This window comes from Lactuca virosa, chromosome 4 (genome assembly GCF_052849685.1).
Source record: "Lactuca virosa cultivar CGN04683 chromosome 4, Lactuca_virosa_CGN04683_v6, whole genome shotgun sequence".
Lineage (NCBI taxonomy): Eukaryota > Viridiplantae > Streptophyta > Magnoliopsida > Asterales > Asteraceae > Lactuca > Lactuca virosa.
The window spans coordinates 496,835,851-496,856,932 of record NC_136429.1 but is presented as its reverse complement, the minus strand read 5'-3'; the positions used below and the strand labels follow the sequence as shown (position 1 = coordinate 496,856,932).

Genomic DNA, 21,082 nt, shown 5'->3' with positions numbered 1-21,082 from the left:
ATATCGGCACCTCCCACCTCATAACCGCCTCAATATTGGCCGGATCAACCAAAATCCCATCCTGGTTGACAAGATGCCCCAAGAACTGGACCTCCCGTAACCAGAACTCGCACTTGGAGAATTTGGCATAAAGCCTCTCCTTCCTCAATTCCCCGAGGATCTTTCTCAGATGCTCCTCGTGCTGCTCTCTAGATCTCGAATACACTAAAATATCATCATTGAACACGATCACCGAACGATCCAACATCGGTCTGCACACCCTGTTCATGAGATCCATGAACGCTGCCGGTGCATTGGTGAGCCTGAAAGGCATCACCACGAACTCGTAATGCCCATAACGAGTCCTGAACGCTGTCTTCTGGATATCCTCATCGCGCACTCTCATCTGATGATATCCAGACCTCAGATCAATCTTGGAGAACCAAGACGCTCCCTGCAACTGATCGAACAAATCGTCGATCCTCGGTAATGGGTAACGGTTCTTGACCGTCATCTTGTTCAACTCCCGGTAATCAATGCACATCCGGTGTGAACCATCCTTTTTCTTGACAAAAAGGATCGGTGCACCCCAGGGGGAACTACTTGGTCTAATAAACCCCTTCCCCAGCAGCTCCTGAAGCTGCGAGGATAACTCCTGCATCTCTGGCGGCGCAAGGCGATAAGGCGCCTTGGCGATAGGCGCTGCCCCCGGAACCAAATCAATGCGGAACTCTACCTGCCTCTCCGGAGGCACACCCGGCAACTCCTCGGGAAAAACATCCGGGAACTCACGCACTATTGGAACGTCATCCATCGAACTTGGCCTCCCAGCGGCCTCTCGTGTGTCCATCACATAGGCTACAAACCCGCTGCAGCCCTGCTGTAAACTCTGTCTCGCTCTGGCAGCCGAACAAAACGCTGACCTACATCGGGTACCCTCGCCGTACACCGTAAGTACTCCCCCACTAGGGTCTCGTATCGTCACCAACTGTCGCTCGCAGTCTATAACAGCCCCAAATCGGCTCAACCAATCCATGCCCACTATGACACATACGTCCCCCATTGCAATCGGGACTAGATCTATCGGGAACTCAACACCGAAGATCTCGAGTACACATCCTCGAACTACTTCCGTAGCATACACCGCTCGCTCGTCAGCTATAGAAACTCGCAGAGGTCGACTCAACGCCTCTCGTCGGGTACTGATGTGCTGACTAAACGATAAGGAAACAAATGACCGACTCGCACCCGAGTCAAATAACACCAAAGCATGTACGGAATTCACAAGAAAAGTACCTACGCATATCATAATATAAGCACAACACCTCATACTCAGCATAATTAAATGAAAGAATACATACCAGCCACGACATCGGGCGTTGTGCGGACCTCCTCCGCTGTCAACTGGAAGGCTCTCCCGCGAGCCTTCGGTGCATCGGCCTTCACCGGCCGAACCTCAGTAGCTCGCACGGAGGCAGGGGCAGATCCCTGCGGTGCTCCCTGTGCTGTCCCCCGCAGCTGCGGACACTCGGCCTTCCGATGGACTGTCTGGTTGTAATGAAAGCAAACCATAAACCCCTTGGGGCAATCCTTGGCGATATGCCCTTCCTTGCCACATTTGTAGCAAGCACCCGATCGACACACCCCGTCATGTCCCTTGCCGCACTTTCCGTAAGTGCGGCCCTTCTGGCCTCCAGATCTAGAATCGGCGGGCTTTGCCCGCTTAGCTGCCGGCTGAGACTGTGTCGGCCGCCGATCTGTCCCCTGAGACTCGGCCTCCTCCCTGGCCTGAGTCTCCAACTCAATCTCCCTCTTCCGGGCATTTGCCTGGAGCTCAGCAAATGTCTAGTAAGTCGAGTTCGACACGAACTCCCGAATATCCCTCCTCAAAACGCCCAAATACCGGCTCATGCGTGCCTGCTCAGTAGACACCTGCTCAGGGCAGAACATCGCCCTCTCATGAAACTTCCTGGTAACCACAGTAACCGAATCAGTACCCTGCTTGAGGGTCAAGAACTCCTGAACCAACCGTTCCCTCTCCACTGGGGGAACATACTCGTCTCTGAACATGGTGGTGAACCTCTCCCAGGTCACCGCTAAAATCTCTGCAAGAGTAAAGCTCGCCGTCATGAACTTCCACCAGTCCTTCGCTCCCAAGCGAAGCTGGTTCAACGCGAACCGTACCCTCAGATGCTCCGGACATGAACACGTGTAGAAGCATCCCTGGATATCAGAAATCCATCTCATCGCAGCGATCGGATCCTGCGTCCCATCAAACTCTGGTGGCTTCGTGTTGCTGAACTCCCGAAACAACAACGAGTCACCTCCCTGAGGCCTGGCAGCAGCCACAACTGCAGTAGCTGCAGCAGCCGCAGCCTCAGTCACCGCTGCGTACCGCTCATCAAAAGTCTCAATCAATGTGGTCTTGATAGACCCAAACATCTCCGGAATCTCGGCTCGAATCGCCGCCGCCACCTCATCGTGGATCATCTGACGAAGCTCCTCGTCACTCACGCCGCTCGGCTCAGGTCTGTGACGTGTCCCAACCATGATGTCTCTGAAATACAACATAATAATATCAGAGACTCACTCGAGCATACTCGCACTCGATAACTCAGCCCTACTTGTTCCTTAGTACCCAAAGGATTCTTACTTAGAGTGCCCACTGCTCCGGTGTCTTCAGTAGTACGGGCCCTATACTACCGTCCACACCGCATCAGTATTCACCCTAAGTCCTCCTCCTTGGATCCCAGATCACAAGCACCCTACATCTCGCTGGCATAGGCTACCCTTCGGTAGACCTCTCATAAGCTCCTCACTGCTATCTACTCACTCTCAAGCATCACATAGCAGCAGAAATCTCCCTAGGCTAAGGCATCACAAATCAGGCCACTCTAGTCCTAATATGAATACCTAGCCTACTCTAGCATGCATATCATAACATATCTCATAGCACATAATATAAGGGTATTTTGGGAAATCACCGTTCGGGCGCTGGCTGATCGTACACATTGCTCCTTTCTACTTTTCTCAAAATCTTTTACTCTGTTAGAAAAATTGTTCCTTTTTACGAAAAACTTTCCGAAATCCTCAGTTTGAGTTCAGATACGCCCGAAGGTGCATCCGAATCCCTCAAACCTAGGCTCTGATACCAACTTGTAACAACGTAAATTTCCAAAACAATTTTTCATTTTTAAAACATACTTTTATTCATAAGGTACTATCAAAACATAATGTATCCAATGTTATCATAACAAAACATATCCCAGAATCTCAAGACATAAACTTCATGAGTGTGTACGGATCATGCCGGCGCCTTCCGCGATCCTCGCTAGTACCTGAAACACATAACACAACAATTGTAAGCATAAATGCTTAGTAAGTTCCCCAAAATACCACATGCAGCACATACGCCTTTCCAGGCCATAACTCTGTAGGATCCTTCGATCCATGTGTCTCAAGGGACTTCCGTCCCGAATCCCGGTAGACCTTCCGGTCCTACCGGCATCTACCTTCCGGTCCGTAACCTCTTGACCTTCCGGTCCATATCATCTTGACCTTCCGGTCCTTATCATACATAACATACATAACACATACATATCACATAACAACATAAAGCTCATACATCTCATAGCATATAAGACCTTCCGGTCACACATAGGTACCCTTCTAGGTACAGTATAGTGAGAAGACTCACCTCGATGAAGTCGGATAAACTCTCGTGCTCAACTTCCCGACCTAGCCTCCTCCTATTATTCAAATAACATCCCCGATCAATATTCTCTCATAGTCTCATCTCTAAAGACTGGGTAGAAGGCCATTCTACCCCTCTCTGAACTCTCTTGAATCTGTCTTGACCAGAACCCTAAAGTCAACGAAAGTCAACGAAAGTCAACGGTCAAACTTTGACCCGACTCGTCGAGTGCACATGGGCGACTCGGCGAGTCCATGCGGGTCCTCTGAATCCTTCTAGCCTCTCTTGGCTCGTCGAGTCATCCTTCCACTCGACGGGTTTCTCCTGTCACGCATTGCGGGGCCACCCCGACTCGACTCGTCGAGTCCACTTATGGACTCGGCGAGTTGCTTCCATGTTCTTACTCAAATGACCTTCTAAGGTCAGATCTGCTTCCCTAACTATCAGATCTACCCTTCAAGTGCTCAAATGTCACGTAAAGGTGCAACCTTTACGTGCATGCAACCCACATCAAGTCACAAATGGAGAAATAACTCTAAAAATGGCAACCTAGTCTCCAATCTCTCATTTGCTTGCATAAAGCTGAGGGATAGTGACTCTATGGACCTCTCATGGTCCAGATCTGATGCTATTAACACAAAAGAGACCTCCTACTCACTAGATCTTACATATAATGGGGGTAAAAACCCTAAAATCATGAAATCTATCATATCAACATGAAATAGAAAGGATTATACCTCCAGAGATGAAATCTCAAGATGATTAGCCCAGATCGAAGCCCCCTTCACGCTCTAGATTGGTGTTTCCTTCTTCCTTCTAGCAAAACTACACCAAAAGTGATGTATTAACCTCTTCTTGCTCTCAAACTCTCCTACTGCTCTCTCTAGGGTTTCTCTGCGATGAAGTGGCCGCAAATGGAGGCCATAAAGGCCTTTAAATAGGGCACAGACCCCGAGAATTAGGGTTTCCGATTACAGCGTGGACTCGTCGAGTCCACCATTTCCGACTCGTCGAGTCCGTTCATTAATCCAGTCAGCACACGCGCTCCTACTCGACGAGTCTACGCCTCAACTCGTCGAGTCCCTCCCTTTTTCTCAAAAGAATAAATGATCAAACATAATACCTAGAAATCCGGATGTTACAAAAGTATTTGCTTGGTTAAAAAGATTTTAGAAATGATAAATTAACTACAAACACCACTGTTTCAATTTTATCATTTTTGAGTTTTAGTGGGTGCTCACAAATAATATTTTCTTATGAGGTCTATTTTACATATATTAGTTTTATATTTCGTTATTTTGATATCCAAAGATTTTGTATACAAGAAGAGGCTAACAAAGGATTCTGGATTGGGCCATCGGCTTCTGGAGGAGGGTAAATACGTAAACCGGTCCAAGGCAACCGGTCCCCATTCAGACATATGCCAAAAAATCTCAGCCCTGAATAAATTTAGTCCCCATTCAGGCATATGTCAAAAAATCTCAGCCCTGAATAAATTTAGTCCCCAGTTGGCCCCCTTAGACTGTTTTTGGTAAAATATTTTTGAAAAGTAGTAAAAAGTTAATTTGTAACAAATTTTACTCTTATAAATAGAAAAAGAGAGGGAGAAAAAGTATGAAATTTAATTTTCTTTTAAAATACAATGTTCTTTGTGTTGGTTGTAATGTTTTTTAGATTTGTCGGAGCCAAATAAAACCAATTCTTCTCGACTACTCCACGTATAGGACAAAATTGAAAAAAAAAAAAGAACAAAAAAAAAGAAATGGACTCAAATAGACATGCACAAAATGAACGGTTTCGGACCCAACCCGAAAAAAAAATCAAGACTAGACCGACAAAAGATCAGCCAAAGTTTATAAACATGTCATATTTGTGTTAATTATACAATTTTTAATCACTCATTATCTAACTTTTTTTTTTCTTTTATTAAACTTAAAGTTGATCATTTTTAATAAATCTTAATATATCATTTTGGTATTTATCGCATATTTGTTAAACCAAAAATACCTATATCAAACCAAAAATACCTATATCGAACCGAAAAAACATGAAACCCGAAATGAAAAAGGCTCACGAAAAGACCATGAGACCTGACCAAAAAAGACCGAGACCAGAGCCAAAAAGAAAAGACGGCTTCAAACCGACCCGGTACCTATCCGGGAGCACCAATGTGCATCTCTAGCCTCAAACCGTTTGAGTCGTCTTAATTGATGAAATGATGATCTTCGGTTTTGGCTCTTAGAAAAGCCCATTAAAATGGGCTATACTAGAAATCAAGCCTCCATTTTGATTTTGCAGTGTTTAGTTAATCTTTGTTGCAAGATGCACATTGGTGGTTCCAGACCGGTCTTGGGTCAGTCTCGAAACGATCCTATTTTTGTGGGATTGGCCACGGAACAGTCTTTGTACAGGTCTTTTGGTATAGTCATTTTCGGTTTGATCTTTTTAGGGTGGAGGGAGTCCTACCCTCCCAACTCACTCAACCCACTGTCATATCAACGCCACATCAGCATTTCTCTCTCATCTCTCTTCCATCTTTCTCAACCCACAACACATGAAAATCCTATCTTTCCCAACTCACTTAATTTTTTATTTTAAAATAAACACAAACTAATAAAAATTATACAAAACTAATTTACATAATATTAAAAATATACAAACTAATTTAGAAAATAATTAAAAAACATATAAAATTGTTTTGGTACAAGTTTTGATGCATAATGCACAAGTGATTATTGCTTGAATTGAAAATGAGGATCGGGTTAGTGAAGCCGCTTATTAAACCCATTCAACCCACAACTATTAAACTGTTGAATAAGGAACGGCTCCTTGGGGGTACCGGCGGTACCTCCCATAAATATTTCCAAACCCGTGCATGGTACCCTCCCCCCTTAGGACTGGTCTCGGTCTTTTTCGTCCGGTCTCGCAGCTCTTTGCGGGTACCTTTTTCAGTTGAATTTTGTGGTTTTTCGTTTCGGTTTTGGTATTTTTTGGTTTCGGCTTTGAGTTTTTCTGTTAAGTGTTAACAAATGTGTGATCAACACCAAAATGATATATTAAGATTTATTAAAACGATACACTAAAATTTAATAAAATAAAGAATGGGAGAAGTTGGGTACTTTGTGATTAACAAATGTGTAATTAACACAAAAATGATATGTATATAAACCTTGCCTTCCGGTCTAGGGTCTTAGGTCTTGGATCGATCTTGTGTTGGTCTGCAATCCAGTCTTTTTTAGACCAGCCACGGAATTGTCCTATTTTTTCAAAGTCTTTTTTCGATCCAGTCCGTTACCCAATCTTTCATATTTGAGAGTTCTATTTAAATTACTCGATCTTTAATATAACTTGTTAATCATATTATAATTAGGTTTAGCATGTTCATATCGAATTTAATATGAAAATGACGGTTATACCCCACAAAATCGTCAACAAAAACCCGAAACCAATACCCATTTCTCACATGTCTAGAAGTCCAATCGAACTTCCAATTACAAAAAAGGACAAGTCCTAGTCAAGTGATGATTGAGTAAAATGCGATCAGTTTAAGTGTCACATTCTTGACAGAACAGGTGGCCGTTGGGAATAATAGCTCCCGCTTTCTTTTTCCTATTTTCTTTGCTTCATCTGATCACAGAAAGTCTTTGCTTCAAGAAACAGAAACCCCAACAGACAAATTTAAAATTCACACAATGAATGTCAATCCACATGTCCACATCTATATATGTATGTGTTTTTAGTGTGTGTATGTATTCTATTATATAAATATTTCAAAATCTAACAACCAGTAGGTAAGCCATCGATCTTCAAGCTCTATAACACACTCATCCCATCCCCAACAGAAAAGCTGTGAACTTGCTCAATATCAGAATACGAATCTTTAACTTTTGAGGAAATTTCAAGAAACACGAGAAGTCTGAGAAGTTGAGATGAGAATTATCATCTCTGCTTGTGTTTTTCTTGTGTTATGTTCTTTCTCAGGTACGTATTACGAGTTTTCAAATTCATAAAGCTACAAGAATGTGAGTTTTTCTAACAGATTTGATCGTTTTGCAGCTGCTTTTGATCCTCTTGATCCAACTGGAAACATAACGATCAAATGGGACATAATGTCTTGGACCCCAGATGGTTATGTGGTATGAAAAATATCATCTTGATGGTTTCTTGAACATTCTTAATGTTCGCTTTAAGATTCTTGATATTTTCTAGATAATTTCATCTTTACTTTCAGCTTTATTGTTTGTATCTTTTTTTTTTCACTTTAGTCACCCATCCATTATGGATCCATGAGCATGGGCTGGTTTTTTTTCGTATGTTGGAAAACTTCATAGTATATTATGGGACGTGTGTATTACTGTTGTTTTCTTGATATTTTTTTTATTATCACTTGAAGATTCTTGATGTTTTAACTATAGGCAACAGTAACAATGAACAATTTCCAAATGTATCGCCATATCCAGACACCAGGGTGGACCCTAGGGTGGACATGGGCTAAAAAAGAAGTGATATGGTCCATGGTTGGGGCTCAAACCACCGAACAAGGAGACTGTTCAAAGTTCAAAGCCAATGTTCCACATTGTTGCAAAAAGACCCCTACGGTTGTTGACTTGCTACCTGGAGTCCCTTACAACCAACAAATTGCAAACTGTTGCAAAGGCGGTGTTGTGGCGGCATGGGGTCAAGATCCGTCAGCTGCAATCTCAGCCTTCCAGGTCAGCGTTGGGCTAGCGGGGACCACAAATAAGACAGTCAAACTACCGAAGAATTTCACTCTTCTAGGTCCTGGACCCGGGTACACATGTGGACCTGCAAAGGTGGTTCCTCCAACTACTTTCTTGACTCCTGATCGAAGAAGAAAAACTCAAGCCTTAAGTAAGTGTTCATTGTTTTGAATAGGATGTAGTTTGACTTTGAGTTTGACTTTGAGTTTGACTTTGACTTTGACTCGAAGATTTACGGGTGGCGTATGTTTGATGCAGTGACGTGGAATGTGACGTGTACGTATTCACAATTTTTGGCTACAAAACACCCGAGTTGTTGTGTTTCGTTCTCATCGTTCTACAATGAAACTATCACGGCTTGTCCTACGTGTGCATGTGGTTGTGAAAATAAGAACAAATGTGTCAAGTAAGATTACCATTTCTTAAATGTAATTTACGTTGCTTTTATTATATGGGACATGACTAGACAAGTCTTCTAACTAGTGTTGTTTTATATGATGAGGATGGAGAGGGCATTCATGTCTTTTGCATAAACAGATGTCAAGAGCGAATCTGTCTTGCACCTTTTGTGGGTGGTCATTGACATCAATCTTATGTCCAATCTAAACTAATGCATGCAAAATGTTGTACCACCAAGTTTTTTTTATGTCCTATGTGACAAAAGAGGCCTTAGGGTTTCTGTAATCTTTTGATAACCTAATGGTTTTGATGATGATTGTAGGAGTGAATCTAAGCTTCTAAGTGTTGTTGGAGTAAACACACCGAAAAAAGATAATTCACCATTGCTTCAATGCACTCGGCATATGTGTCCCGTGAGGGTTCATTGGCACGTAAAGCAAAACTACAAAGATTATTGGCGAGCAAAGGTGTCGGTAACAAACTTCAATTATAGGATGAACTACACGCAGTGGACGCTTGTTGTTCAACATCCTAATCTCAACAATGTTACTCAAGTTTTTAGCTTTGACTACAAACCCCTTGTTCCGTATGCGTCTATAAGTAAGTGGTGCTTCAAAAAAATAACAGATTGCTGATTGGACGAACATGTGGCACTCCTTTGCATTGACATGGGTATGAAATGGCTTTTTCATTTCAATGTCATGTTGGCACAAGGATAATTGTGTAACGCTACATGTCCATCCAATTAATGATTCTATCAAAAGTTGCAAAAGCTGACAGAAATTGTTAATAGAATGAACATGTGGCATTACTTGTGTATTTTTGTGATGACGTGGTAATTAGATGGATTTTTATTCATGAGGCCAAACCAACACAAGGATACATGTATAATGTCACATATCCATCCTATCAACAATTTTGTCAAAATCTGAAATTTTTGTTGATTGCACGATCATATGGCATTGCTTGTGCATCTACTTGCTATGTGGCAATGAATTGACTATGTATTATTCTCAATGTCACATTAGCACAATGATACATATACATAAGTAGAACAATTGTCCATTCAATCAACAATTCTATCAAAACTTGACAAAATTGTTGATTGGACGACTATATGGAATCATATGTGTATTTGCGTGCAAATGTGGCAATGAGATGACTATCTTTTATTCTCAATGCCACATTAACACATGGATAAACATGTAATGCCACATGTCCATCATGTGAACAATGATGGTGATGGTATCACTATTAAGAAAACACAAAGACCAAAAATATTTGTTAGTGCTAAGTTGGAAATCAATGTGCTAAAGGACATTTTTGTAATTTTACAATGTAGATGACACGGGTATGTTCTACGGAATGAAATTCTTCAACGACTTACTAATGGAAGCCGGGCCCACAGGAAACGTACAATCCGAAGTACTACTACAAAAGGATCAAAACACATTCACATTCAAACAAGGATGGGCGTTTCCTAGAAAAGTCTACTTCAATGGTGATGAATGCATTCTACCTCCACCCGAATCATATCCATTTCTACCAAACTCAACTCCCAAAACCCTAATTGCTCCCTTAACATTATTCATTTCTTTTTTCATGTTCTTACTCTTTTGATCTCCACACCATTTATCTCCAACTTTGTTAGTCCTTCAAGTTTTGTAACAACACAAGAGATTATATACAATTGTTGTTAATTCATTTTTTTGTTCATTTTTTTTACTCTTTTAATCTCCACACAATTTATCTCCCACTTTGTTAGTCCTTCAAGTTTTGTAACAACACAAGAGATTATATACAAATGTTGTTAAGATACACAATTTCACGCAACAATAATTACCACCACGATATATAAGTTTAAATTACAAACCAAGAACAAAAAATCATAAGTTTTAAATTATTGTGTACTACAATTTCATATATTCAAACACTCTACAAAATGATGCATGGATTTTACCTACTCAAAGAGAAAGAAAAACGCTAAAAATGTCATCAAGAGACCAAATAAAGAGAAATTTACACGAGAAGTTGCATTTGGGAGATACGGGTAAGCATCAGGAGGTGGCATAACACAATTATCTCCATTAAAATAAATCCTACGTGGAAAAGCCCAACCCTCTTTGAAAGTAAAAGTAGTTTTATCTTTTCTAAAAAGTAATTCAGATTGAACATTTCCCAAAGGTCCCGCTTGATTAAGAAAATCATTGTAGAATTTAACTCCCCATAGCATAGCAGTATCATCTGTATCACAACATACATGTTAAACTTATAACTTATAACAAGTTATCAAAGAGATGAAGAGAATGATTTACTTACTTATAGTAGAGTAAGGGGTTAAGGGCTTGTAGTTAAAGCTGAAAATTTGAGTGAGGTTATCAAAGTTGGGATGTTGAACAACTAAATTCCATTGTGAATAATTCATTCTGAAATTGAAATTTGTGATTGTGACTTTCACACGCCAATACTCCTTGTAGTTAAGTTTCACATGCCAATGAACACGAATTGGACACATGTGTCTTGTGCATTGAACAAGAGGTGTTAAGCTGTTCTTACCAGGTCCATTAACAACTGAAGCTAGATATGGTGAGTTTGGGCTGCAAAATAGTTGAGAATTTGAAGAGAAATTATCAAATTTGATATGATGATGATGATGATGATGATGATGATGATAAAGATATAAACATTAGAAGATTTAGCAATGATATTGTTGAAAAGAAAAGGAGTAAATTACACGAATGGTCCTTATGGTTTGGGGTAATTTGCACGTTTGGTCCCTAACTTATTTTTTTAACTCCAAAGGTCCCTACAGTTTGTTTTTGTTGCACGCTTGGTCCCTGTCTTACCTAAAAAGACTATTTTTCCCTTGATTTTTTAATTTATTTAAATAAGGTGGGGTAGGTAAGGTGAGGTGGAAGTGGTATTGGTATTGGGGGTGTATTTATTTAAATAAATTAAAATAATCAAGGGCAAAATAGTCTTTTTAGGTAAGATAGGGACCAAGCACGCAACAAAAACAAACAGTAGGGACCTTCCGAGTTAAAAAAATAAGTTAGGGACCAAATGTGCAAATTACCCCAAACCATAGGGACCATTCGGGTAATTTACTCAAAGAAAAGAGAAGCTAATGATTTTTTTTGTGTTTTATGTATGAGAGAAAAGAAATGAATACTTACTTTACACAACTTCCAGGATGAGTGTCATTGTTTTGGCATCCACAAGTGCATGTAGGGCATGGCACAATCGTATCATTGTAGAAGGATGAAAGAGAGACACAACAAGTAGGAGTTTTTTGAGCTAAAAATTGTGAATATGTGCATGTAACATTCCATGTCACTGCCAAAACATAAGTAATAAAATTAGAAATCTTTTAAGGGTAGAATCGTAATTTCCAACAAAAGCTAAATGCAAAAAAATAGCATCGTATCAACCCAATTATAGCAAATAAAATATCAACTTTTTTTCATAAGAGAAAAATTGCTTTGTATCAAGACGATATTGTTATAATTGGGTAGATTTCTAAAGTAGAATGCATTATTAGCCAATATGAAGAAATGGGAGTATAGAATTAGAAATCTTTTAAGTTTTAAGGGTAGAATTGTAATTTCCAACGACTAAATGCAAAAAAACAAAAAAAGCCAAGTACTTTCATTTATTTGTGTAATATGGCATCCTACTTTTGTTTCCTTCTATTACAACATTCCACTTCCAAATTTTTTTTCTTATCAAGCCATTGTACTTTGAAAAATCCACCTCATTATTGCATAATACTTCCAATCTTTTTCTTATTACCACATTATAATTTGAAAAATCTATCCAATTATAACAACCAAAATTTGCTTATATAGGAATGATATAATGATACTACTATAATCGGATAGATTTTTCAAAATTATAATGCTTTAATATGAATAACAAAAGCAGGATGCTACAATAAACAAAGGGAAATCTCCGATAAAGTCCCAATATTTTTGGTCAGTTAATGGTTTACTCCCAACATTTATTTTTTGAACAGAAAAGTCCCAATCATCTAATTTTATACGATAATCTGTCCTTTATGTTGAAAAAAAGTTTTGTTAATTTGGGCAAAATATAAAATATTTGGGACTTTTCTGTTCAAAAGATAAAAATTGGGATTAAACCGTAAACTGACCCAAAATATTGGGGCTTTATCAGAGATTTCCCATAAACAAATCAACAAAATACATTGCTATTTCTTGCATTTAACCTTTTTTCCAACAACAATCAAAAGAAAACTTACTCATAGCTTGAGTCACTCGTCTTCCATCCGGAGTTACAAACTTTGATGGTTTACCAACGACAGCGGGCCCACACGTATACCCGGGACCCGGTGCAAGCAGAGTAAAATTCTTAGGCGGTTTAACCGTCTTGTTAGTGGTCCCCGCCGCACCAACACTAAGTTGAAAGGAACTCGCGTAATTATTGGGCTCTTGGGCCCACGAATTAATAACTCCACCTTTACAACAATTTGCAATTTGTTGATTGTAAGGTGTTCCGGGTAATAAGTCAACAATTGAAGGGGTCTTTTTGCAACAATGTGGTGGTGTGGTTTTGTATCTTGAACAGTCTCCTTGTTCGGTGGCTTGACCGCCCATCATGCTCCATATCACCTCCTTTTTCGCCCATGTCCACCCTAACGTCCACCCTGGCGGCGATATGTGGCGGTATTGTTGGAAGTTGTACATTGTAACAACCGCCTATAGGAATTGTTAAACTAATTACAAAATTTAAAGAACATTTCATACATGAAAATTGAAAATTATAACATGTCCATGTGAAGTGTGCATCTTACCTTGAATTTTTGTTGTTAATATAGGATAGAGTAAACTACACAAATGGTCCCTATGGTTTGGGATAATTTACGCGATTGGTCCCTAACTTATTTTTTTAACTCGGAAGGTCCCTATTGTTTGTTTTTATTACGCGCTTGGTCCTTACTGTTTGTTTTTGTTACACACTTGGTCCCTATCTTACCTAAAAAGACTATTATTTATTTAGGGAAAAATGGTGGGGTAGGTAAGGTATGGTTGAGGTGTGTTTATTTAAATAAATTAAAAAATCAAGGGCAAAATAATCTTTTTAGGTAAGACAAGGACCAAACGTGTAACAAAAACAAACAGTTAGGACCTTCCGAGTTAAAAAAATAAGTTAGGGACCAAATGCGCAAATTACCCCAAACCATAGGAACCATTCATGTAATTTACTCTATAGGATATAGGTGTTTGGAAAACTTTAGGTTTATAAGTAAGAAATAGCAATGTAGTTTCTTGAATTTGTTTGTTATAGCATTAGCATCATACTTTTGTTTTGTCATATTACAACATTGAAAAATCTAGCCAATTATAGCATTGTATTTTCAAGTTTTTTTTTTTTCTTGTTGTGACATTATATTTTGAAAATTTTACCCAAATATATTAGTGGAAATTGCTTTGTATTTAGATGACATTGTTACAATTTGGTTGATTTTTCGATGTACAATGTTGTAATAAGAAAAAACAATAGTGGGTTGCTATAATATATAAATCAACAGAAGTATGTTGCTATTTCTTGTATTTAACCAAAACTTGATTTTTAAATCATAGATTAAATCATTTGATAATACTATAAATCTTGAATCCCTATACAATTTTTTTTATTAAGAAACTTAAACTGAGGGAGAATTTGAGTTAATGATACTTACAACATAGCCATCTGGAGTCCAACTAATAATGTCCCACTTGATTGTGATATTTCCATTTGGGTCAAGTGCATCATAGGCTTCTGCAAGTAAAAAAAGAAGAAGGTTTGATTTGATAATCCCCAAAAATTTTGTAATTAGTAAGTTATTCTTTGGTCAACGATTTTTATATGATTAGAATTAGATATACAAATTAGAGTTGAGAATCTAAGCTAGAATGTTATTAGAAAACTTCACTTGACCTTTACTGATCTTATTTTATAGAAACCATCTTATATAGAAAAATGATCGATTACATTCTTCTTTCAGATGAAGTCAATCGTCAAGAAGAAATGAGAACTGAAACCATTTCGGCGTAAATTAAAGAACACCCACTTGAATTTACCAATTAGTTATCATCAATTTCATAAAACTTTGAAATTTCTCAAATCCATTAGTCAACTAAGTCAGTCAAGTGGAAAGATTAAACCTTTTTTTCTAAATTTCGCAACCCATAAACCAATTTGATCAAAGAACAACTTCCTCATTCACCGATAATCAAAATCTTGCATGTCCATTAGTTAATTTAGTTAATGAACAAAATTTCTTGATATAAAAACTCAGATCAATTCTATCAAATAAACCCTAGAAGCAAATTTCATTAAACTCGCAATTAGAAGCTTCGCGAACTCAAGTAATTCAAAAACCAAAAACAAAACAAGAAGTTCAAACCTGTGCAAGTGAAACTGAATGAAGAAAGAATGATCGCAAGAACAATGGTGGAAATCGAGAATCGTGCGAGGGATCTGAAGCAATGATCCATCACTTGATGAGGAATTTGATTGATTTGTTAGTTTTTAACGGGGGAAAAAAAGATTTTGTTGTGGGGGCGGTGGATGAGCTTGTAGCCCTCACAAATCCAGTGATTGAGAGGAAAAACGTGTTCGAGACTTTAAAAAGAGAGTGGGAACATTAAAAAATAATAATAGAAAAACATTACACGCCCTGGATAATGCTGTACAGGATGTGTGTTGTTGTTTTGAGTTATTTGACTTTATGCCGGACATTCTTTTTGATTAATTATATAAAAGTACAAAGATATATATGTTAGATCAAAAATGTTTCATATAACTTTATTTATATAATGCAAGTATAAATAGGGTTAATATTATAAAATAATGATTTTTTTCATATTAAATATTAAGTATTTTTCTGAAAAAGACATTATACTATGACCAGATTTTTAAGTTTTCATAGGCTGACAATTCTCGACACACGATCCGCGACACGACACGAAATAAATGGGTTTGGGTTGAGTTTTTCAACCCGCCAACCTGCCAACCCGTTTATTAAACGGGTCATATATGGGTTTCTCAAAAAATAAACGGGTTGACCCGTCAACCCGTTTATATTTTTAATAAAAAAAAAGTATTTTATTTTTAAATGTATTTATGTATCAAGTATTAAGACTTAAGTGTCTAAATAGGAATTGTGGCTATTACTTTAACACTTGAATTATCTACGTTTGTATTAATGTTTAGTTTGAACATGTTTCTATGAATGTTCCTAATTTTCATTTGGATGTTTAAGACTTAAGTGTCTAAAATTCGGATATGTTTGCATCAACCATCAAAAATTTATTCATGTTTAATTGTCAATTTTATTTATGGAATCTAACCCACGAACCCAAATCTGACCCACGAACCGGCCAACTTGTGACCCGTATAAATAAATGGGTTGGCGAGTCATATATGGGTTTATGTTCCAAACCCGTCAACCCGTGACCCGCCAACCTGTGACCTGTATATTTAAATGGGTCGTGTTTGGGTTGGCATATTTTGACCCGTCAACCCGTGACCCGTCAACCCGTGACCCGCCAACCTGTGACCTGTATATTTAAATGGGTCGTGTTTGGGTTGGCATATTTTGACCCGTCAACCCGCCAACCCGCGACACGCCAACCCGAACACGACACGATTGTCAGGCCTAAGTTTCCATATTCATTAAGTTTTTATGCCATGAGCCAGTTACAAGTGGATATTGCGCCGCATATGATAAAAACATGAAGTCCTTTCTTACAAACCTTAGTTTCATGCTTTATTCTTTTCTTCTTATTCTTCATCTATGGTTTCTTCTTCTTCCATGTCTACCATCTACCATCCAGGACAAATCTTGTTGGTGATTTTATAGCACTAATATTATTTATGTGTAATGGGGTTAATTTGTTGATCAATGTCACTTTCACAATCATTAAACAAATTAGCATGGTGCACGGTGCACATTTGTTTAATTTTGTCTTTGTTGAAAGTATACTTCTATTTAGGGGCGAAGCCCCTGAATTGACGGGGGTCCGGGGGCAGCGCCCCTGGGAGCGGGGTCCAAGGGGCGGCAGCCACTGGTGGGGTCCAAGAGGCAGAGCCGTTTTTATGTTAGTTTGTGACAGGTAATGTGACAGTTTTTGGACAGAAAGTTGTTTTCCTGTAACTACCATATGGCAGTTTTAAGGCAGGAAGTTAGTTCCTGTTATATGATCAGTTTCGAAATCTTTTGGGTACAGATTTTCATAACATCTTCTTCATTCTCCATTCTTGAAAACCATGAGTTTCATCTAATTAGAGATTTTCAAGTGTACCCTCGAAATGCTTTAATCTGAAAGTGTTTCACAACTCTCATTGATCCAAGTATATCTATACCCTGATTTTCTAACAAATCTTAGACATGTTGCAGTCTAATTGTGTGATTGTGAGTTTGAAGTTTCCTTATTTACCTTATAGACTCCAAACAATCCACGGAGAAAGTTTTACAGATATGCAAATTCCAAGTTAGTCATGGAACCCCAAAAGAATGAAATGTTTCATCAAAGTTAGTTGTGGAAAATGTATTTGTTATTTTACAAGATAAAAGAGAAGATTATACATTATTCACATGGATTAATTGGTTTTGTGGTTGCTCCAAGTAAATGTATAATTTGATCTCTCTTACTATTGCCCCTCTTTCAATTAAATTTATAATTCATTATAGGATTTAGAAAGTGGTTGTGGTTATTTCAAATGGGTTGATGATGAAAAAGAATTCAGGGCTTTTAAGAAGCAACTGAACCTCCATCATTAGAGACTATAACATTGCTCAAACTGATTGTAGGCATGTTAGTGGTTATATTGTTATGTCTTATTTTAGTGATTATAAAGATGTAATTTATTTGAAATGATAACAAGTTTGCAATGTAGTTTCATCCATTGTAAGGTTCTACTTTAAGATGTATTGTGTTGAATTTGAAGTGGTATTGAATGTCACACCCCGATCCTTGTCGGAATCGATCGAGGCGTGATATATTGTTCAAAGTCTCATGACAACTATGTTATAATATGATTAGATTCAATTAAGTACTAAGTATGCAAACAAGATCCACAACATACAAATACAAATCCAAATATGAACAACATTTATTACATCAAATTTAAATAGTCTTGTGGATTTCTAAGGCACAACCTATTTTTCATCAACTTCATTCTTCAAATCTGCATCATGGGTAAAAACAGGTCAACTACGAGAGTTGGTGAGTAATCTAATTTTAGTAGAGAAAATTGTGAAGTTGAAACCTTTATAATTGGAAATTTGTTTTCTTTTGAAGTCGGCAAACAATTGTATTTAAGATAACGGTTTATAAATCAAAAATTGATTAACAAATGATAACAACAACAATAAGTCCTCACCCTATATATACATATGTATATATATATATAAATATATATAGGATGGAGCATCTAATCATCATACACACTCAACCACGTGCGATCAATCACCTTAGCGTCCCACGGCGGGGTGGTCAACCCAATAGCGCTATTATTGTCCATAACATACCTCAAGAATACGGGCATAGTCATGGAGATTAGACTAAAAATGGTAATGCACTACAAGTACATGTAACGTAAACAAACAATAGTTATACAATTAATGACTCACGTATAAATGTCCCAACAATGTCTCAATTGTGATAAAACAATAAAATGAAGTTGGAATATATTAGAACCACATGATACACCCCAAAAGTATTGAAAATTATAAAGTATGGGGTAGATTACTCACTTTAGTCCCAAAACGAAATGCGTGTGTCGTACGATAGACGATTCGGGTCAAAATGGCGTAGAACCTAATATAATTAATAGTTTTGGTTTAGGAACTGCTAAACAAGAATGGAGTATTAATACAAATAATTAGACACGTATTCTTATATTAGATGAATTAACAATAATTCATTTTGATTATAATATTAAGGTATTTATTTGTTAAATGAATTTTAAATTGAATTACTTACTTTGCATAATTAATTTATATTTTCAATTTAGGCCAGATTTTAATAATTTCTTATTAAAATAATAACTTGCCCAATTATAATTATTTACAGATTTTAACAATTATTTATATGAAATAATCATTAAAATGCATTTTTTACATGCTTAAATACTTAGGAAAATAGTTTTAAATAGTAAACAGTATTGAAAAATTATGAAATTATTAGGAAATCATTATTTCATACAATATGAATTACTGTAAAATTTGTATATTTTTCTGAACTGTTTTAGTATTTATTTAATATTTTAATGATTAAACAACACAAAATTCGGGAAAAATAGTAAATAATTCTAAAAAAATATGTAAAATTAACCATAGTTTTATAACATGATGTAGAGCTCATTGAATAAGTTTCAGATATTTGTGACTATGGGAAGTATTTTTTATATATTTGATTATTAATTAATCAATAAAATCATAAATAATAGTAAACAGTAATATAAATGCATGAAACTTCATATATCATGTTTAATCAGTATACATGTCATCCCAGAATTTTCTCAGAATTTATTGAATGCAACAAGTATTTTATGTGAATTATTGCCCTACTTTATTGAAATAATTATGATAATTCAATAAAAATAAGTTATTTTCTGAAAATTTCCAGAACTTCTTATTTTATTGATGGTATTCTGAGAAAAATCAGGTTTATGAAAAAAATGAGTTTTAGATATTTTGGTGGATTTAATTTGTTTCTTGTATGAATTTGAAACTTTTAACAACATACCTTGATGAATGCTTCAAGAGGGATGAAGATTTGAGTATAATAGATTGTTCTTGGATGGAATATGAGTATTCTTGGAGGAAATTTCGAGATTGAGAGTGAGAGAAAGAATAGAGAAGGTTTAAGTGGTGAAGAGAATAATGTGTTGGGAGAAAAATGAAAGGAAAGTGGATGGGAGGTGTGAGTGGGAGACCATGGGAATAATCTTTTTGCTTTTGGTGGTCTTCATAATTTCCCACTAACACAAGCATCTTTTACATAATTAATATAAGAGTTTTATAAAATTTAAAGTAAAGTTTATAAAAATAGAGTTTTATAAAATTTAATGTAAAGTTTATAAAAATGGAGTTTTATAAAAGATAGGTTATGATTTGATTATAACAATCTAGTTTGATTTGAAGTTTAATTATAGCATTCAAGTTTGATTCTTTTAATTTAATTAGAGCATTATACTTTGATTTGATTTTAATATGGTATCATAATTTAATTTGATTATAGTTATAACGTTGTACTATACTATGTTGCTATTAACGTCAATTTATATCGTAGTGTATGGGTTTTGATCCTATTAGCGTCAAGTAATCTTGAGTAGGGTTTGAATGAGATTGAGAGAGGTTTCGTTTGTGATCTTTTTGAGTGTCCGGCTTCGCAACGCAAGGTCCATAGACCCCGTTAAGCCATGATTTAGTGTCCTACACAATCCCGATGATTGTGCAATAGTGTTTTATCGCTTTGGTTCATTGTTTAGCACTGTTAAGGCTAAGGAAAATCAAACACATGAACTTTCCAAATGATGTTTTCTCATTAAAATAGCGAATTGTACAGTGATTACATAACGTAAACCCTATCATACAAGGGTTAATGGAGTTGACCGGTTTGACTAGTTGACTTTGTTTGACTTTGACTTGACCGAAATTTGATGGTTGTCACATTGAAGTTTGAATGGTTATCATCTTAATTGTGAATGATTTTGTGTTAATTGTATTGTAAATTATGAATGATTTTGTATAAAATATGTGGGATGCCAAAAATGTAAAGTACATTGTACAAATTGAAAGTGCACTGCATAAATGATAGTCCAATTTGATAGTAAAGGAGAACACATTCATAATAACATAAATGGAAAGTACATTGCATAAATGGGAATATAATTTGACATTAATGGAGAACACATTAACCATAACACAAATGGAAGTACATTTGCATAAATGGTAATCCTATTTGATAATAATTGAGAACATATTCATCATAACAAAGTGGAAAGTAGGGGTGAGCATTTGGACCGGACCGGACCGAACCGACTCTTGGACCGGACCGGTTTCGAAGAATATTGTGAACCGTGGACCAGACCGGATGAGACTTACCGGGTCCAGGTCCAGGTCCGGGTTTTCCGGTTCTTAGACCCGTTTGGAGCAGCACAACTTTACATACATACAGTATAACTTGTTAAAACACATTTTTGGGTTTGATACAACTCATTAAAATGAAGATTTGCTTGGTTTGATTCGTTATAACTCCGTAAAATTGATATTTTT

General features: G+C 37.1%; 2 protein-coding genes across 2 annotated transcripts; one reads left to right on the top strand and one right to left on the bottom strand.

Annotated features, from left to right (window-relative positions):
- Nucleotides 1-7,449: 7,449 nt before the first annotated feature.
- Nucleotides 7,450-10,497, top strand: LOC145109336 (COBRA-like protein 4). The gene is made up of 6 exons (XM_079046476.1): nucleotides 7,450-7,654; nucleotides 7,730-7,809; nucleotides 8,089-8,545; nucleotides 8,653-8,800; nucleotides 9,116-9,393; nucleotides 10,136-10,497. The coding sequence occupies exons 1-6, from the start codon at nucleotides 7,603-7,605 to the stop codon at nucleotides 10,411-10,413; spliced, it is 1,293 nt and encodes a 430-aa protein (XP_078902602.1). The 5' UTR covers nucleotides 7,450-7,602; the 3' UTR covers nucleotides 10,414-10,497.
- Nucleotides 10,498-10,670: 173 nt separating this feature from the next.
- Nucleotides 10,671-15,425, bottom strand: LOC145109335 (protein COBRA-like). Its single transcript, XM_079046475.1, has 6 exons — nucleotides 15,203-15,425; nucleotides 14,495-14,574; nucleotides 13,055-13,511; nucleotides 11,970-12,129; nucleotides 11,113-11,390; nucleotides 10,671-11,037 (listed from the first exon to the last, which is right to left on the bottom strand). Exons 1-6 carry the CDS (start codon nucleotides 15,291-15,293, stop codon nucleotides 10,754-10,756), a joined length of 1,350 nt encoding a protein of 449 aa, XP_078902601.1. The 5' UTR covers nucleotides 15,294-15,425; the 3' UTR covers nucleotides 10,671-10,753.
- Between the last annotated feature and the right edge of the window lie 5,657 nt (nucleotides 15,426-21,082).